General features: G+C 41.0%; 1 protein-coding gene across 8 annotated transcripts in view; it reads right to left on the bottom strand.

The window, feature by feature from the left end:
• Positions 1-11,118: 11,118 nt before the first annotated feature.
• The window catches only part of GPBP1 (GC-rich promoter binding protein 1), a 58,959-nt gene continuing 51,630 nt past the window's right edge, over positions 11,119-18,447 (bottom strand). For all 8 annotated transcript variants that reach the window (XM_037902836.2, XM_043546550.1, XM_037902835.2 and 5 more), the window contains 3 exons: positions 16,653-16,834; positions 13,119-13,221; positions 11,119-12,079 (listed from right to left, as the gene is read on the bottom strand). In XM_037902836.2, the coding sequence (XP_037758764.1) occupies positions 11,921-12,079; positions 13,119-13,221; positions 16,653-16,834 (444 nt within the window). In that variant the 3' untranslated portion in view covers positions 11,119-11,920. The remainder of the gene's footprint in view (positions 12,080-13,118; positions 13,222-16,652; positions 16,835-18,447) is intronic.

Below are 18,447 nucleotides of genomic sequence, written 5' to 3'. Positions count from 1 at the left end.
GGGGAGGAGGGAGGTCACATTTTGTAAACTTTCTCTTGGAAGAAATCAGTGAGATCCCGTGAAGAGAGAGAAGCTGAGGCAGGAGGAAGGGAGGGTTTGAGGAGTGAGTCAAAGGTAGTGAAAAGGTAGCTGGGATTGCAGGTGTGGGAGTCAGTTAAGTTGGAGAAGTGGAATTTAGATAGAATGGTGGCAGAAGTGGAGGAGGAGAGAAGAAATTTACAGTGGAGGAAGTCAGCTTGTATGGGAATTCTGCCAGAGATGCTCTGCAGCATGAGAGCAGGAGCATAGAAGCAGATGTTGGGGATAAGTAAGGGCTGGGGGTTGGCAGGGTGAACCTTGTGGTGGGAAAGAGGAGCAAATGTAGAGAGAAAAAAAGTAAAATCCTTCATTGTAGGGTTCTTCAAATGCCATACATCTTTTAGCCCCAATTCTTCTATATAATCTTTTGTAATGTTTCTGGCATGTGATTGTGTATGCTGGGGCTGCCCTGATTTGTCTAAAAAAAAGGGCCAACACCTCATTAAAATCTCCTACTATAATGGTTGATTCTAATCTGATGGACTCAGTGCTTAATAATGAAATCAAGACTATCGTGATCTCTGATCATGAGCCAGGGATACTACAATTTCCCCCTCCATAAACAAATTGGACTTGTAAAAGATGGAGACTGAACTCTTTTGAAAGAAAAATTTTCAGAATGTCACAGAAGAAATTTGGTTTTTCTTCAAAACAAATGACAAAAGAAATATCCTGATCCATCCTATAGGATACACTAAAAACATTATTAGGTGGCAGGATCACTTCCTACTCAGCAGGCTGGAAGGCAGCTAGCCAAGCTTGGCTATGGAATTAACCAAACAACTTAAAGCTATTGATTCAGAATATGCAAGATACCCTTCCCAAGAAAAATCTTTAAAAAAAAAAAATCAATCAGTCTTCACTTGGAAGTCAATAGACCGCCTTCAGTGCAAGCTGAATTTGCTCTTTTTAGACTCAAACATATTGAGAGTTGAGAGAGAGAGAGAGAGAGAGCAGGGAAACTTCTTGCATACAGACTAAAAGTGATACACTAAAAAGTGTATCAAAGGCCCCAAATGATACCATGCAAATCAGAATGCGAGTAGATTATTAACCAAAAAGAGATCAATGATCAATTTTTGAAATTCTCTTTACAATAATGATTCAGCACCTGACCCAAAAGAACTGAATAATTTTGTTTAAACTCTTATCCCACAAATCTCAGAAGAGCAGCAGACCAGGTTGGCCTCTCGCTGGCAATAGGAGGAACTCAGGGAGTCCAGGGAGAAGATGGGTCTGGGCAACACACACACACACGCACACACAATGGCCTACCAATAGAATTGTATCAAAGTCTGAAAGAAGTTCTGGCCTCTCGGCTGTTATCCATTTACAAAGATGCCTTAAAGAAAGGTACATTACATCCTAGTATGAGAGCCTAATTACTATACTACTTGAATCAGGTAGGGATGTGCAAAAGTAACAGCTATAGACTCATTTCTTTAATAAATACGGATATAAAAATACTTTCATACATATTGGCTAAGAGGCTTGAAAAAGTGATATGGTTCACCCTAATCAGGTGGGATTTATTAAACAAAGGCATGGTTCAGATAATGCACTTCAGCTGATTAAATGTTATGGCATTCCATCAACACTCTAGAAATTCCCATGTGATCATTTTACTTGAGAAAGCCTTTGTCAGAGTGAACTGACAGTATCTGTCTCTTACACTGGATAAATTTGGGCTGCAAAATTTCTTTATTTCATGGATAAAGCTGTTATATTCCAATCCCAATTCTTGTGTCCTAACAAATAGCACAATAACCCCCACCTTTGTTCTGTTTTGGGGAACTAGAGGGGGATGCCCCTCTCCCCACTCCTGTTCAATCTAGCGTTAGACCCACTTGCATTACTAATTAGGGAACACCAGGGTATTCAAGGGATCAAATCAGGTCTCGGGGAGACAAATCTTTATGCAGACAACATCCTCCTATTCATTAAAAATCCAGATCAAACTATTCCAAATATCCTACGAACAATAGATAACTTTGGCAAATTCTCTGGCTACAGGATAAATTGGGATAAGGCAGAAGCAATGACAATCAAATTGGATTTAGTTGGAAATGGCACCCCTATAGGAACATTTAGATGGCAACAGACAAACCTCAAATATCACAGCATCCTGTTCCCTAAGGAAATTAAAAGCATAGCGTGACTAAGTGGGAATTTTTTTGCAATATTTTTATGAAGCCTATGTATCCCTCAGTTTTCCCTATATGCTGTATTGTTACCTTGTTAGGAGGGCGGGGGACTGTTTGTTCTCAGAGCAGGCTAAGACACAGGTGTGAGTATCATCTAGTTAAGTGCTAACTTAACCCCTATGTTCTGGGAATGCTCCTATACCCATACGTTTTAAGAACTTAATTGCAGAGTTAATTTGCTCCTATCAGATCAACTTGTAATACAAGCTAAACATGTAATTTTCAACCTAATGGCTGATAATTGGAAGCTGAATAAATCTGAATAACTGTGGCTCAGCAGAGCATTAAGAATTGCTAAAAGACTAGTACGGCAAAAATGGAAATCCAAACCTCAACCAACAATTGAAGACTAGAGCACAGACATTGTAAACTTGGCTCCATAGACAGAATTGTATATCAGAATAGAAATACCCAAGACAAATTCTGCAGTATGGAATGTCTGCCTGGAAGTAGCTGAATTATATGATTTAATGCTTGGGTCCCCTTACCTCCCCCTCCTCTCTACACACTTACTTCCCTCCCTATCTATCCACCTCTTCTGAATTTTGCTTCTATTCTTTACCTTATTGTAATATTTATAAACAAATTTTGCTGGTTTGTAAACTGTATAACAAATCAATTCATATTTTAATTACATATTAAATGGTTCAAATATAACTAAGGTTAAGTAGCAAATGGTTAATAAATTATGACTCTACCCTCCTCCATTTTGTTTCATCCCCTAGTCACTGCACCCCTCACCCTCATCCCTGCCCCTCACCCACTGGGCAGCCAAAGGAGCCAGTTCCCCCTTCCACTCCTGCCTATTGCCTTCCTTTATTTATTTTATTTATCCCCTCCAGTTTTTGGCTGTTAGCCTCTATTTTCCCTACCCACCCCCTTTACCATTTCTATCCCAGCCTCTGGTGGCTGTTCGCATCACCTGCCCTCAATGGTATATCCCAACTTGGCCACACATGAAGCTTCCACACTAGCAGCTTTGTCAATGGGGGGAATGAAGTGGGGAACCCTTGTCACCTTCTTGTGTCACCTCTGCTTTCTCTCCCCTCTGCCACCACAACACAGCTGCCAGTACATCAGTGGCCCCACCAGGGTGGCAGCAGCAGGCACAGGTGGGGACTCTGCTGCCAGACCTTTACCACCATCACAGGAGCCCCCTTTGTCAGCAAAAAGAGCCAAGGTTAGGAAAAGGGCAAGAGCTCCAGCTGGAAGGCTCCATCCATCGTGATGGCTGTACTGCTATGCCAACAGCCATGACTCCCCGTCACCCTGCCATCAGCTGTGGGGGTGAGCACCACCACCATGTATGCACAGGTGGCCAGGTCTGCTGCCCCATCACCATCTGCCACAGCCTTTCCACCCACCACAGTCTCCTCTTTTAACATCAACAGCACCTGGGAGTCCTTCCTCACCCTGACCAGGAGGCAGGGGAAAAAGGCATCTCAGTGGGGGTCCTCTTGTTTGTCCCCCTTGGGCATGTGGGAGGTCCTTATCTCTATCCCACCATTTCTCCCCAATGCTGCCCTGCTGCTTCCCCTCTCTACCTTAGGGAAACTAGTCTCCGCCAGCAGCCCTCTGATGCTGGGCTGTAAGGACTGTGGAGTGTCTGGTCAAGCTCAACTGAACCTTGACCAAACCCATTACCTTTGGATGAGGGGTACATCAGGGCTGTCTGCTCTCCTACCAGCTCAATACCATCATTAGAGCTCTTCTTCCATCTCCTCCTCTACAAGAGGATAACAAGATTGGTGCTGAGAGAGCCAGACTGGCAGGTGGGCCTGTAGGCCTATGCCAACAATGTGCTTCTTGTGGCCCAGGATCACAGAGAGCTGGTGTAGTGTCTTGCTAAGCCATCCTCCAACTGGGTCAAAAGCTCTGGCCTGATGTTTGCAGACAGGCAGGCTCCCTCCCATCCACGTTCTGTGCCATCCAGTGGTGCACACGACCACTGCTCTCTGGGCATTTACTTTTTGCCACTAAGCCATCCCCACTGGAGAAGGGAGTGAGCAAGAGGCAAGGTGACTGAGCAGTTACGGAGGCGGAAAGGGCTGCTCCAGTCCCTTTCCCTTTTGGGGAGGGTGCTGGTGTTCTACCAACTGGTCCTGTCCACACTGGCACCAGTTCAACACACTGAACCTGCTGCCAGGAACCTTGGCCAGCCTCCAGAAGATGTTCCCGGAGTTTTTCAGGCTGGGGCTGCACTGGGTCTCTCTCATAGACTGAGGTAGCAGAACAGGGAATGTTGGGCTAAGTGGAGTGGATTGTCTACTCTGCATCTGGTCCAGCTGCTGCCCTTTCTGCCCTTTGACAGACACACAGACTAGTTTTCACAATTTTTTTGCATTGATTTAACTATATCAGTTTCGAAATTGACAAATTACTGCCATCCCCTAATATGGATGCAGTTATCATGGTATACAGATAGTTATCATGGTATACAGCCAGTGTGTCTGTCAAAGCTATACACATAAGCAACGGTTAAGGCCCACTGTTTTCAGTTTTTACCAAAACATTCACAGGTTTTACAAATTTTCACCTGAATGTTGAATCAAATCCAATTCACTAGGTAGATGTGTTTATAGGAAGAATAAATTAGTTTAAGTATATATGTGAGGCTGTCAAAGGCAAGCAATGTAGTGGAAGAAATATCCATGCACACATGTACATACTGTTAATGTTCTTGAAATAATCCACAGCATTAAACTTACTTTCCATACTTACTTTTGTCTTTTTTTTGCTTTTGTTCTGTCGTCCTGTCACCCAGTATTAACCCTGATATTTTCCCAGAAAACTGGAGGGTCTTTTGCATCGACTTTCACCCATTTTTAAATGTTTGTAATTAACATGTATAAATTCCCAGGAAATTTTAAAACAGAATAAAAGCCTGAAACAAAGGGCATTGGCAACTTTATACTAGTATAATTGCAATCAAACTAGACACTTGCACCTATTTAACTCTACCAGTTTCTGAACAGATAGATCAGTTTGTTCAAAACCATATTTAGAAAAGTCCTAAACTGTACAGAGCCAGCAAGTGTAGTAGAGACTAGAGAAGGATAATGCCGTTTCAGCTGCGCACAGCAGGGAAGCTTGTAGGCCTGGTTCTCCCTTCCCACATGAAATCTTGCCATGGGTTCAGTGTAAAGGCTAGGACTGCCCCCCTTCAAACATTCAGTTGTTCATATATTATATACATTATTCCCCTGTCAATTTTCTCCAAGTGTCATTAATTTACAACAGTCATTTACGACGACAAAATCCCCATTCTGATAACACCATTTCCCCCAGACTGGGTACATAACAATAGTTCTATACCACTTACTGCAATAGTCTTTCTAAAGAGATAATTATAGAGGGGAGAGTGGTTTAGCTTTTGGAGTACACACCAGAAGCCAGGACAGCTGATTCTATACTGAAGTCGGCCACCAATTCCAGTGTATAACTTTGGGCAAGTTACTTAAAGTTACTTTCTGTGCTCATCCTAACAATGCAGGAGAAACCTCCTTACTGATGCAAAAAGTTATAATTTATTCTCGTTAGGTCATTACAAACTTGCCTGCATCTTTACTGAATTTTAAGAGATACCTACAATTATGTAGTCCCATCATGCTTCGAAGATATAGTAGCAAAGCCCTACATTTTTGGTTGCTTATTTTATATAAGATGTTGTTCAAGCTAATTAAAAAGACCATTCCAGGGGGCTTGACCATAAATCACCTACGAGTGTTTACACAAACTTGAAAAGGCAGCTTCCATAACTTTTCTATCTTGTTTTATCTTTCTATATGAATTTCCTTTACACTATGTACTGAAAACTTATGTAAGCATTGGTTACTGAAATTTGTGCTTTGAATAAAATATTCAATATAAGTCTTTAGTTGCAAGTTGTAATATACTGCAAATGATACATCCAAGGACCATTTTGGTAAAAAGGCATCAAGGAGTTTTATCAAACAAGACACTAGTCTGGTATGAAATCTCATTTGATAGACTGAGAGAACTTTTTGCAAAATATTTGTTTTAGAAAGAGTCCCAAGTTTAAAAGACAGTAAGGATGTCATTCTGTTAAAAGAAAAAAGGGAGGGATGCATAAAAAATGTTATCAGAAGCCATTAAACTAAAATGCTAAAAAAAAGGGGAGGGGGGTCCTTTTACCTATTCCCTTTCCTCTTTGCAGGAAAAACCTCAGTTAACGCCTTCAAAATTATTAGGAGTAATTTCTTCTATAAACACTCAATCTTTATATTTGCAACTAAGAAAAACATTGGTTTGACAATACCTTACAGAATATGTTGTTACCTCTAACTCAGATTTCTTCTCAATGATACAAAGTTTATTCCTTAAATGCCTGGAAATGACAAGCTTCTTTTGAGATGTATATTTGCAAATGTTACCTAAATGCAAAGCTACCAAAATTTAATAGCTCCCCAATATCTTTGCTATGTAAATGGCAAGATGTTTTATGTACCATTATGGAGTTCAATAACTTGCTGTAACTGTTCAGTATAAAAGCAAGATGCTATTTGAGTATTTGAGATACTAACAGATTTCCATGAAACACTACACTGTTCAGAACAAGTATTCCTTGAGAGGCTTAATATTGATAAACAGAGACAAATAGTGGGATTTAATTTGCATTTAAAATTCTTGGTTTTCATTAATTTGCTTAAGACAACGCCCTGAATGACTACTATTAAGTGATTTGAATACTTGCCATAATCTCATAAGACTTAATTAAAATTACTCACCTTTGCCCATTTATAAACTGTTCAGGTTACCCATGACATACCAAACAGGACTCACCTGCCCTTAATGAAATTCTTCTGTCCATCTATGACACACTAAGACACGATTCACTGCTACTTCTAGGGAATAGCATACTCTCCCTCTTAGCTCCCCAAGAGACCCAGAGGTAGGGCCACTCTCCAAAGGTGTAATCTCTGTTAAAAGAAAAGGAGTACTTGTGGCACCTTAGAAACTAACAGTCTCTAAGGTGCCACAAGTACTCCTTTTCTTTTTGCGAATACAGACTAACATGGCTGCTACTCTGATCTCTGTTAAAAGTTCTCCATAGAAATGAGAGATAGAAAATATTGAAACTGAAGTAACCACTATTTATCATTTTTATTCTGTTTTGTGTTGTTTAATACTCTCTTTTCCTTTAAGTTAATCATTGTGCTTATTTTGCTTGCTTTTAATCATGGTTTACACCTTAAGGCATGGCCAAGACCATCACGCACCTAAATCAGTGAAAGTGATGACCTTGAAGTGGCATTGAGAGAGAATTGGTAAAATGTGGCCTATCATTTCTTATTTCTCTAGACTACATATGTATTTTAGTAGCTTTTGGGATAAAGTTACTTGGCATGCAACAAAACTTAACACACCACTCATCATAAAATGAGTATACTTGCCCACAGGCACAGAGTTTCTAATATCTGCTGGGGGATACTCCCCCCCAGGCTCTGCCCCCACTCCACCCCTTCCCCCAAGGCCCCACCCCAGCACAGCTTCTTCCCACCCCTGCCTCTCCCCACCCCCCCAGTTCGGCCACCCACCCGAGCATGCTGTACCCTTGCTTCTCCCCCTGACACCGCAAAACAGCTGATCTGCGGCAGGCGCTGGGAGGGAGCAGGAGGTGTTGATCTGCAGGGCCCACCAGCAGGCAGGAGGTGCTGGGGGGAGGGAGGAGTTCTGGTAGGGGGGATGCCAGTGGGTGTTCAGCACCCACTATTTTTTTCCCCGTGGGTGCTCCAGCCCCGGAGCACCCATGGCGTCAGCACCTATGTACTTGCCTACATCAGTTAAGATGGGGGACTTGTGATTTCTAGATAATTTTGACGATGGCATTGTAGGCCTGGGACTTAAGCTAGTTTAGTATGGAAGTAACTTGACTAGCCGTGGGTGAAAATTAGGGATTTTACCACTAAAATTAAGAAAAATGCTCTGCTGCTAATAAGACACCCCCACCTCAGGAATGCCCCTAACAAAAGTTACAGCACCAAGGGTTGTAAAATAGAAACACCCAGGCACTGGAAAGCTTAAAAACAAATACAAAAAACACAGCAAATGGTAAAAGAAATAAAATAAGCTCTGACCAGCGAATTTATGACCATTTGCAAAAACTAAAATAAAAAGTCATAAATAAGGTACAATTTAAGCATAAAAAATAAAATGTAAAAAAAAATGTAAGCAAAAAGGAGGAAACACGTGCCAGTGCATGATTGGGTAAATTTTGTTACCATGGGGTATTAAATAAAATAGGTTTAATAAATGTTTAAAAAAATAATTTTATCTATATAATTAAAAACAAAGCTCTTTAAAAACCCTCTCTGAACTGCAGTTCAACATCAAGCTGCTAAAACTCTAACCCCTCTGCACAACAGTAATGTGCAAAGGCATCACCAAAAACCCCCAAACAACTAAATCCTGACTGGCTATCGGGTAAAGTTTGTCTGTACATTAAAAATAAGCATACAAAATTTGCTTGGCATATATATTCTACATATATTGCTAATAAAAGTTTAAAGCAGAGCGATGTAAAAAAAATCCCGCAAACCCACAAAGCCCTAAGCAAAGCAAGCAATTTTGGGATAAGAGTGAAGGTTCTCTCATGGATTGGTAACAGGTTAAAAAGATAGGAAACAAAGTGTAGGAATAAATGGTCAGTTTTCAGAATGGAGAGAGGTAAATAATGATGTCCCCTAGGGGTCTGTATTGGGACCAGTCCTATTCAACGTATTCACAAATGTTCTGGAAAAATGGGTAAATAGCAAGGTGGTAAAATCTGCAGATGATACAAAACTACTCAGGTTAGTTAAATCCCAGGCAGACTGCGAAGAGCTACAAAAGGCTCTCTCAAGACTGGGTGATTAGGCAACAAAATGGCAGATTAAATTCAATGTTGATAAATGCAAAATAATGCACATTGGAAAGCATAATCCCATCTATACATATAAAACGATGGGTCTAAATTAGCTGTTACCACTCAAGAAAGATCTTGGAGTCATTGTGGATAGTTCTCTGAAAACATCCACGCAATGTGCAGCGGCAGTCAAACAAGCCAACAGAATGTTGGGAATCATTAAGAAAGGGATGGATAATAAGACAGAATATATAATATTGCCGCTTTATAAATCCATGGTACACCCACATCCTGAATACTGTGTGCAGATATGGTCGCCCCATTTCAAAAAAGATATATTGGAACTGGAAAAGGTTCAGAAGAGGGCAACAAAAATGATTAGGGGTATGGAATGGCTGCCATATGAGGAGAGATTAGTAAAACTGGGACTTTTCAGCTTGGAAAAGAGACGACTAAGGGGGGGAATATGATAACGGTCTATAAAATCATGACTGGAGTGGAGAAAGTAAATAAGTGTTATTTACTCTCTCATAACACAAGAACTAGGGGCCACAAAATGAAATTAATAGGCAGCAGGTTTAAAAACAAAAAAAAACAACATTTTTTTACAGTGCAGTCAAACTGGAACTCCTTGCCAGAGAATGTTGTGACGGCCAAGACTATAACGGGATTCAAAAAAAGAACTAGATAAATTCCATCAATGGCTATTAGCCAGGATGGTCAGGGATGGTGTCCCTAGCTCTGTTTGCTAGAAGCTGGGAATGGGCAACAGGACATGGATCACTTGATGATTACCTGTTAATTCCCTCTAGGGCACCTGGCATTGGCCACTGTTTGAAGACAGGATGCTGGGCTAGCTGGATCTTTGGTCTGACTCAGTATGGCCGTTCTTATGTTCTTAAGGATAGGTGCTTTACACCCCGAGTCCCAGGTAAAAAAAAGATTGGGGGTACCTAAATTAACCGGGTCACACCTTAAGCCCCTGGTAGGGTACAGGGGGAGTGCCCTAAACGTTTGCAGTTGACAGCATGAAAGGTGCTATGAAGTGAAAAATCAATACAAACTAGATTAAGCTATCAAATGTGAGTGACGGAGGGGGTGCATTTCGTAACTATTCCAGATTCTGATATTAACATGGCAGTTCTCTTTAGAAAGAAAAGATTTCCATTCTTATTAGCATCTTGGACAAAACCAGACAATTAAAGAGAAGAACAACATCCTTTCAGATATTCTGTGCCCAAATGAACACACACTTAAATTTGTTCAATTTGCAATAGAACCCTGCCTTCATGCATGGACTAAAAGTATACCGGTATTTGTTAAAACTCCTCTTTTACCCTCTGCCAAAATGAGTCTATGTTCACTTGTAAAAATTTTTCCCAACCTCAAAAACTAAAAATATGAAAAAAATCTGCCCTTTAGGAAAAAAATTTTCCACCGTGAAAGTCATAATCTTGGATAAAACATAACACTATGCATGATCTAGTACAATAGGAAATATTTTAAGGGGAAACCTAAATATATCTATATAGATCTACATTATAGAATATGAAATCATATCAAAATGCATTTATGCTTATGAATTATACTGTTGGAACAACCTCAGAAGGAAAAATATAAAGAGCTAAAAAGGAAAATTAACAAAATAAACCTGTACAAATAATTTAAGAAATGGCACTGCCAAATTATCTCCAGAAACCAATAAACCATATAACAAGACCACAGTGGTTTAAGAATTAGTGAGACTATAAAACAAGATTTTAAACAAGGCCACTGAAATAAACTGCTTATTGTACAGATGAAACTGACATAGCAGTAAATGCAGAGACTGGTGATCAAATTTTATGTTACTTTCTCAAAGCTTAAAAGTCAACCATTGCTGTCACAGTTTACTTGCAACCTGATAAAGATAAAACAAACTGTAATTGGGTTTTATAAACAATACTTTTGATGTTATGCACTGAGACAATATTCTGTAAATCCAGTTTATTTTCCATGTAGATCCAGTCAGTATAATCAATTTTTCTGCATGTGAATAATTTATCAAAATGTTTATTTTCCAACAAAAATCTTTGTTAACATCCACTCTGAGACTCCTGGACCTTGCAGCACCCAAATAAAGCTCTTGATTTTAAGTCAGTTCTATAAATCTGGAACTGTAGCAATAGTCTTTTTGCTGTAACAATAATTGAACTATTAATGGCTAAAGAGCAATTATGTTTGGAAAAAGTGGAACAGTACAACAGCTCAATTCAGGAAAACAAAGTTTTAGTGCACTTTGCTCATTTTAGCCAACATGCTACATTGCCCATATTTTTTTTTGCGTACAAAGTAGACTTGAGGGTTTCCATTGTAAGAAAGAAATGACTCAGCAAGCAAAACACTGTCAAGTTGCCCCTTTTTGTTAAAGACCTGGACATTTTAAGACAGAAGCTTTGCAAAACATTATACAATTTTTGCTTTTATTATTAAATGAGAAAATCTCATTCGTTACATTGTCACATTGCTAGTCGAGAAATGCTGCAGTGATGAAGAAAGTCGACGCTGGATCAACCAAAGTCCTCATTCTACAACATTGATTTACAAAGTAATTATAGTAATGTTCACAGCCCAACACAACATTCCTTGTTTTCTTCATAGAGAAGTCCAAAACATTCTTCCTCTAACAGGGTATTTTTCTACATAAATTATAGTTTGGGGGTGGGGGGCTTGAACAATTCACCCCCAAACCTGCATGAGATCACACAAGCTTGTAAAGCTGTTAGAGAATTCTTCACACATCATCATCATCTGATGTGTCACTGCTGCTTGTCTCTGTATCCTCATTCTCAATAGTGGGTTTGAAAGTGCTGTTTTTCCAGGGGCTAAATTTAAAGTCACAGATGAGGCCATTTTTTAGAATGCCATTTTTTCTAAGGCCATTTTTTCGTAACTGAAATGTAAAAAACAAACATTTAGTGAGCCGAAAATTGACAGCAGAAATGAATTATACTAAAACAATATTGCTTTTTTGTACATCAACAACTATGCCTCTCATAGGACAGTTCATATGTATAACATGGTAAGATTCAACACAAAGAAATAGATTTTTTTCTTGTCAATTAGGATCATATACTAAAAATGAGAAAAACTGTCACAAGATCAGAATTGTTTCTTCACCCCTTTTCCTTAGAAATTACTGGACAAAGGTTTCCAGAAGCCAAAAAAAACCCAAGATTTTAGAAAATTATGCAACTGCAAAAAAGCATGCAGGTAAGAAAACCCCCTCTAGTCAGATTGAGATGAAGGAATTGGAGAGCCCATGGAATCTGTGCAGCTCCATCACTGGTAGCAATGAAAGGAAATGAAATAGTTTTACTGCAAGTCCTAGATGTAAGCTTATCTTTTATAGACAAACATTTGATGCAGTATGAATGTTCAAGGCTCACTCCCCTAGCCTTTTAAGGCAGGAGGGGAGGATTTTAGAGCCCTGAAAATCTGCAGATTTCTGCAGATTAGATGCAGATACAAATTTTGTATCTGCACAAGGCTCTAAGGATTTAAAAAAGAAGGGGGGGGGGAAGAGGGGAGGATAGTGTTAAGTGCCAAAACCCTCTAAGAGACACAAGGTGGGTGAAGTAATCTCTTATTGGACCAATTTCTGTTGGACAGAGAGAGACAAAGCTTATGTCTCTCTCACCAACAGAAATGTGTGCAATAAAAGATATCTCGCCCACCTTCTCTCTCTGATATTCTGGGGCCAATATGGGACAACACTACTGCATTAACTCTGTAAAGCCATCCAGATTTCTGAATTTCCCTTCATATTGCAGAACACAATACATTTATAATATGTACCTGTTGGAGTCATCTCGAGCTACCCAGTTCACTCACTGTCACAATCCAGTTCTGACAATCCCTCAATTGTGTTTTTTGAAGCAAGTGTAAACAAATAGAAAATGTAATGCTTGGTAGTTTTTAGTAAGTATCACCTGTTCACTAATGACTTGGAATTCCCTCATCTCATCCTCTGTTAGTGGAGCACAGGTTTCATCATTTTCACTGTCTTCCTGCCAACCCATCTCCTTTAACAACCTTTTTTTAAAAAACAAAGACAATATTTTGACATTTACATCAAACATTCAGAATTCTGCTTTTTTGAACATTGCTTAAATAGATAACGTGTCTTCAAAATTTGCAAGCAATCAACAATACCCAGTTGCAAAATACACATACTTCATTATGGTTTTTTTTTGGACACAGGGGGAGTTTGTTGCTTTTATTTTATTTAACCTATGCACACAGGTTGAAACATAAGCTTGTCCTTCAGAGTTACTCTGATTCTTCAGTAAATGCTAGTATTTGTAACTTTGTAAATTAATCAAACATGTCTAAATGCTAAATGTGAAGCTTTCCACAGACCTTCAAAAATATGTCCACAATACCTGGCACTTGCACATGCCAACTGTGTAGTTAGGCTTGTCACTACCAGATTGATCAATGGATCCATGTCTAGTTGGCAGCCGGTATCTAGCGGAGTGCCCCAAGGGTTGGCCCTGGGACTGGTTTTATTCAATATCTTCATTAATGATCTGGAGGATTGCATGGACTGCACCCTCTGCAAGTTGCAGATGACACTAAACTGGGAGGAGAGGTAGATATGCTGGAGGGTAGGGATAGCATACAGAGGGACCTAGACAAATTAGAGGATTGGGCCAAAAGAAATCTGAGGTTCAGCAAGGACAAGTGCAGAGTCCTGCACTTAGGACGGAAGAATCCCATGCACCGCTACAGACGAGGGCTAGGCAGCAGTTCTGCAGAAAAGGGCCTAGGGGTTACAGTGGACAAGAAGCTGGATATGATTCAACAGCGTCCCTTGTTGCCAAGAAGGCTAACGGCATTTTGGGCTGCATAAGTAGGGGGATTGCCAGCAGATTGAGGGACGTGATCGTTCCCCTCTATTCAGCATTGGTGAAGCCTCATCTGGAGTACTGTGTCCAGTTTTGGGCCCCACACGACAAGAAGGATGTGGAAAAATTGGAAAGCGTCCAGCGGAGAGCCACAAAAATGACTAGGGGGACTGGAACACGACTTATGAGGAGAGGCTGAGGGAACTGGGATTGTTTAGTCTGTGGAAGAGAAGAATGAGGGGGGATTTGATAGCTGCTTTTAACTACCTGAAAGGGGGTTCCAAAGAGGATGGCTCTAGACTGTTCTCAGTGGTAGGAGATGACAGAACAAGGAATAATGGTCTCCAGTTGCAGTGGGGGAGGTTGGATATTAGGAAAAACTTTTTCATTAGGAGGTTGGTGAAGCACTGGAATGCATTACCTTGGGAGGCGGTGGAATCTCCTTTGAGGTTTGTGCAGTCAGGCTTCACAAAGCCCTGGCTGGGATGATTTAGTTGGGGATTGGTCCTGCTTTGAGTGGGGGGTTGGACTAGATGACCTCCTGAGGTCCCTTCCAACCCTGATATTCTATGATTTACACATGCAGAGATAAACTGCTAACTAGGGAGGCCCATTGAAGAGATACCCATAAAAATCTACTTTTCACAAAGAGACCACCACCACTCATGCCATCGTGAGTGAGGCGGCAAGGACATAATGTTTACATAATAGACAACATCCTTGTTTCTGATCACTCATAGAATAAACCATATGATCTATTTTCTAGGGCTGATAATAGTGCTCTAACAGTCTAAAAATGAACTGAGGGTTTATTTAGCTCCCAGTTTCTCTCCAGAAGTATGGCAACAAGGAAAAACAGACTGGAAGCAAAAGACCAAGAGATGGAAGCTGGACCACAGGCAGAAAGTTAGAATGCTGGTGTACAGCCCGTCTTAAAACAGACAATGTGTTAGCAATAAGGACCTGAAGTTCATTAAACTATTGCCATTAGCAAGGAGATTTAAGATATCTGGGACAACTGTTGATGGGCTCAAAATAGTGGATCCACTAATTTGTTAAGACCAAAACTCAGATTCCATGCTTAAGCCAGTAACATTACCAGATGGTGAAACATACAGCTTTATAATAGGATAACCGAAGAGTAGTTTTCCTGTTCTGGAAAATCTACAAGGACTAATGAACTCACTTTGGGTCTGCTTGTATCACTCAGAGGCTTTACCCTGCCTCAACTCCATTAATACCTTATGGGATCAGTGTGTTAGAGAAGGTGACATACAGAAATTGTTCCTTGAAGAAGGGAAACAATGAGAAGGATCTCCCCCTATCCCCCATTTGATCCACAGTGACAAACATGTTCTGTTCACTTTACTCAAGAGAGCCACATAAGACAGTCCTCCCACAAGTCAACCACCACCAAAAGAAACTCTAGAAGAGTCCATTCACAGAGCACCACTATAAGGAATCAGGACTGTCAACTCAGTTTACCAAACCAATAGCGTACGCAGAGAACACCTTCACTACAATCCAACCCCAGAAAGAAACGCTTCTGGAAAAGTCACCTTCATCTGGATGGCTGAAGAATACTTAGATGAACACTGTTCAACACATGTCACTGCCTTACTAGAAAGAATGCAGGCACGGTTAACTAAGATTCCTTCTACTTGAGAATGTTAATGTAGAATTCAGTCTAAAGAACTCCAAAAGTCTTTTAAAACTGACAGTGCATAAGAGAACCAGTAAAGGCAAATGAAACCTAGTCCTATGGACTCTGATGAAATATTAAAAAGTCGAACAATTTGGTTTTTAGAAGAACCCCCCATGAGAAGTTGTATTTTAAACCAATTAACTATGAACTCAATATCAGAGCATGAGTTTTATCCATATATTTAAATTACTTAAGTTTATATCAGTCATGAATAGGGCCCTACCCAATTCACAGCCATGAAAAACGTGTCACGGACCGTGAAATCTGGTCTTTTGTGTGCTTTTACCCTATAGTACACAGATTTCACAGGGGAGACCAGCGTTTCTCAAATTGGAGGTCCTGACCCAAAAGGGAATTGCAGGGGGATCACGAAGTTATTTTAGGGGGGTTGCGGTATTGCCACCCTTACTTCTGCGCTGCCTTCAAAGCTGGGCGGCCGGAGAGTGGCGGCTGTTGGTTGGGAGCCCAGCTTTGAAGGCAGCGCCCAGCCTGTAGCAGTGAGGAAGTAAGGGTGGCAATACCATACCATGTCACCTGTACTGCTTCTGGCGGTGGCTCTGCCTTCAGAGCTGGGCTCCCGGCCAGCAGCCGCTGCTCTCCAGCTGCCCAGCTCTGTCTGAAGGCAGCACTGCCGCCAGCAGCAGCACAGAAATAAGACTAACAGGACTGCAACCCACCTCCTACAATAACCTTACAACCTCCCTCCTCCCCCACACAACTCATTTTTGGGTCAGGATCTCTACAGTTACAACACCATGACATTTCATATTTAAACAGATGAAATCATGAAATTTATTATTTTTAAAATCTTATGACTGACATTGACCAAAATGGACCGTGAATTTGGTAGGGCCATGAATTCAGGAAAAGATGTTCAACAGCCAACACAGGCATCGATATAAAGTACATACCTATGCTCTGCCTCAAGTGAACTTGAAAGGACATCTGTCTGAGGGAAAGTTGAAGATCGAATGATCTGCTGAGAAATCACTGAAGCATTTCCATTCTCTTGAGGAATTTCATTTTCAAAGTTTCTGTTTATGTCCCTCTCATGATGAGCATTGTTGCTGTTATGCAAATTAAATGAATCATCCTGTTAAAAAAGTACATTAAATATACATTATAATTCAAAGGAGACAGCATACACAAAGTAATACTCTGGCAAACTGCCATTTTTCTGGGATTAGGTACCATTTAAAATTAGCTTTAAATGGAGCAACTCACCATCAATTCACAAAATCTCTTTATTCATACTTCTAAATATATTTAAAGTTAGAGGTACTGGATTGCCCACAGCAGTGGAAAAGGCAAGTTAGTTACCTTATTGTAACTACACTTCTTTGAGATATGTGGTGCCCGTCTGGATTCCACTGTGGCTAGACATGCAATCCACGAACCTGAGACTGAAGATTTCTTGCAATTAGGGTCTGTTGGTTGATGCCTGTGACTCCACATAGTGTGGACTGACTGTATATCCAGTTTCTTCTCTACCACGAATCTCGTCATGATCCAACACAGAGAGGAAGGGATGGGGACAGGGTAGTGGACTGGGACCATACCTCTTGAAGAAATCATTACAATAAGGTAAGTAACTTCCCTTTCTTCAAGTGCTGGTCCCTGCGTGTATTCCATTGTGGGTAACTACGAACAGTACTCAGAGGAGGGTGCGAGAATGCTAGTATAGCTCCATGTACAACTGCTGTGCTAAATGATGCCTATTCTCGTGAATGTGTGGATGAAACTACACATAGCTGCCCTGCAAATATCAAGCAGGGACACCTCTTGAGGTGATGCTACTGAGGCTGCCTATTGCATTGTACAGCAGTGGTCCCCAACTTTTTCAGTCGCATCCCCCTTACCACGCCACGGTCCACGCCTGTACCATCAGAGTAGGTGTCAATGGTAGTTCCTTATGGGGCTCTGATGGTACTTCTGGTAAACGAGTCTCCAACTTGATGGTTTTCGACAGTACCAGCAGTTCCCAGTACTTTGAGTCCTAGTGTTTTGTTTTAATTGGTACTACAGTTGATGCTGAAGTTGGTGCAGAGGCTGGTACCAAAGGGTCCTTGCCCCTATGTGCCTTCTGATCTGCCCATAAGGCTTTGGGGGGGGGGGGGGGGAGGGGGAAAGGGAAGAGGGGGTGGTAGATTCTTGTGGCTTGGGCACACTTGGCCACAACTTGGAAAGGGATGGGGATGGATCTCTCCTCCTAGAAGGTCTAAGAGGGGGATCTACTCTTAAGTCTGAGAGAGAGTGCTCTTTATTCTCATGACAGGGCCCAGACAAAGGGTCTTTTCCTCTGATCCTTTCTGCTCTGGAGTCAGACAGTACTAGGTGGCATGCTCCTCAATGACTCTGGCCAATGTACAGTGGGCTTCCCTGGCACAAATCTGACTGAAGCCTCATTGCATGCTCCACAATGTGCTTCCGAAGCTGGAGTTCTCATGCCTGCCACATTCAGCTGGGAAAAGAGCAGCTGATACTGCGCTCAGCAGAGATATGAGCTTCTCCAAGGTAGAGGCAGTGCTGGTGGTTGTCACTGACCTAAAGTGAGCCAGAGCAGGAGATGCAGTTTTTGAAGCCTGGTGTTCTGGACATAATTTAAGTCACATGCCGGGAGACAGAGAAGGTTCCCTGGGGTGGGGATGCTAACATTAAGTAACTAGAGAACGATCAGAAAACAAATATAAATATATATATATATAT

Source organism: Chelonia mydas, chromosome 5 (assembly GCF_015237465.2).
Source record: "Chelonia mydas isolate rCheMyd1 chromosome 5, rCheMyd1.pri.v2, whole genome shotgun sequence".
Taxonomy (NCBI): domain Eukaryota; kingdom Metazoa; phylum Chordata; order Testudines; family Cheloniidae; genus Chelonia; species Chelonia mydas.
Note: the sequence above shows the minus strand (reverse complement) of the source record. Positions and strands in the feature narration are given on the sequence as shown.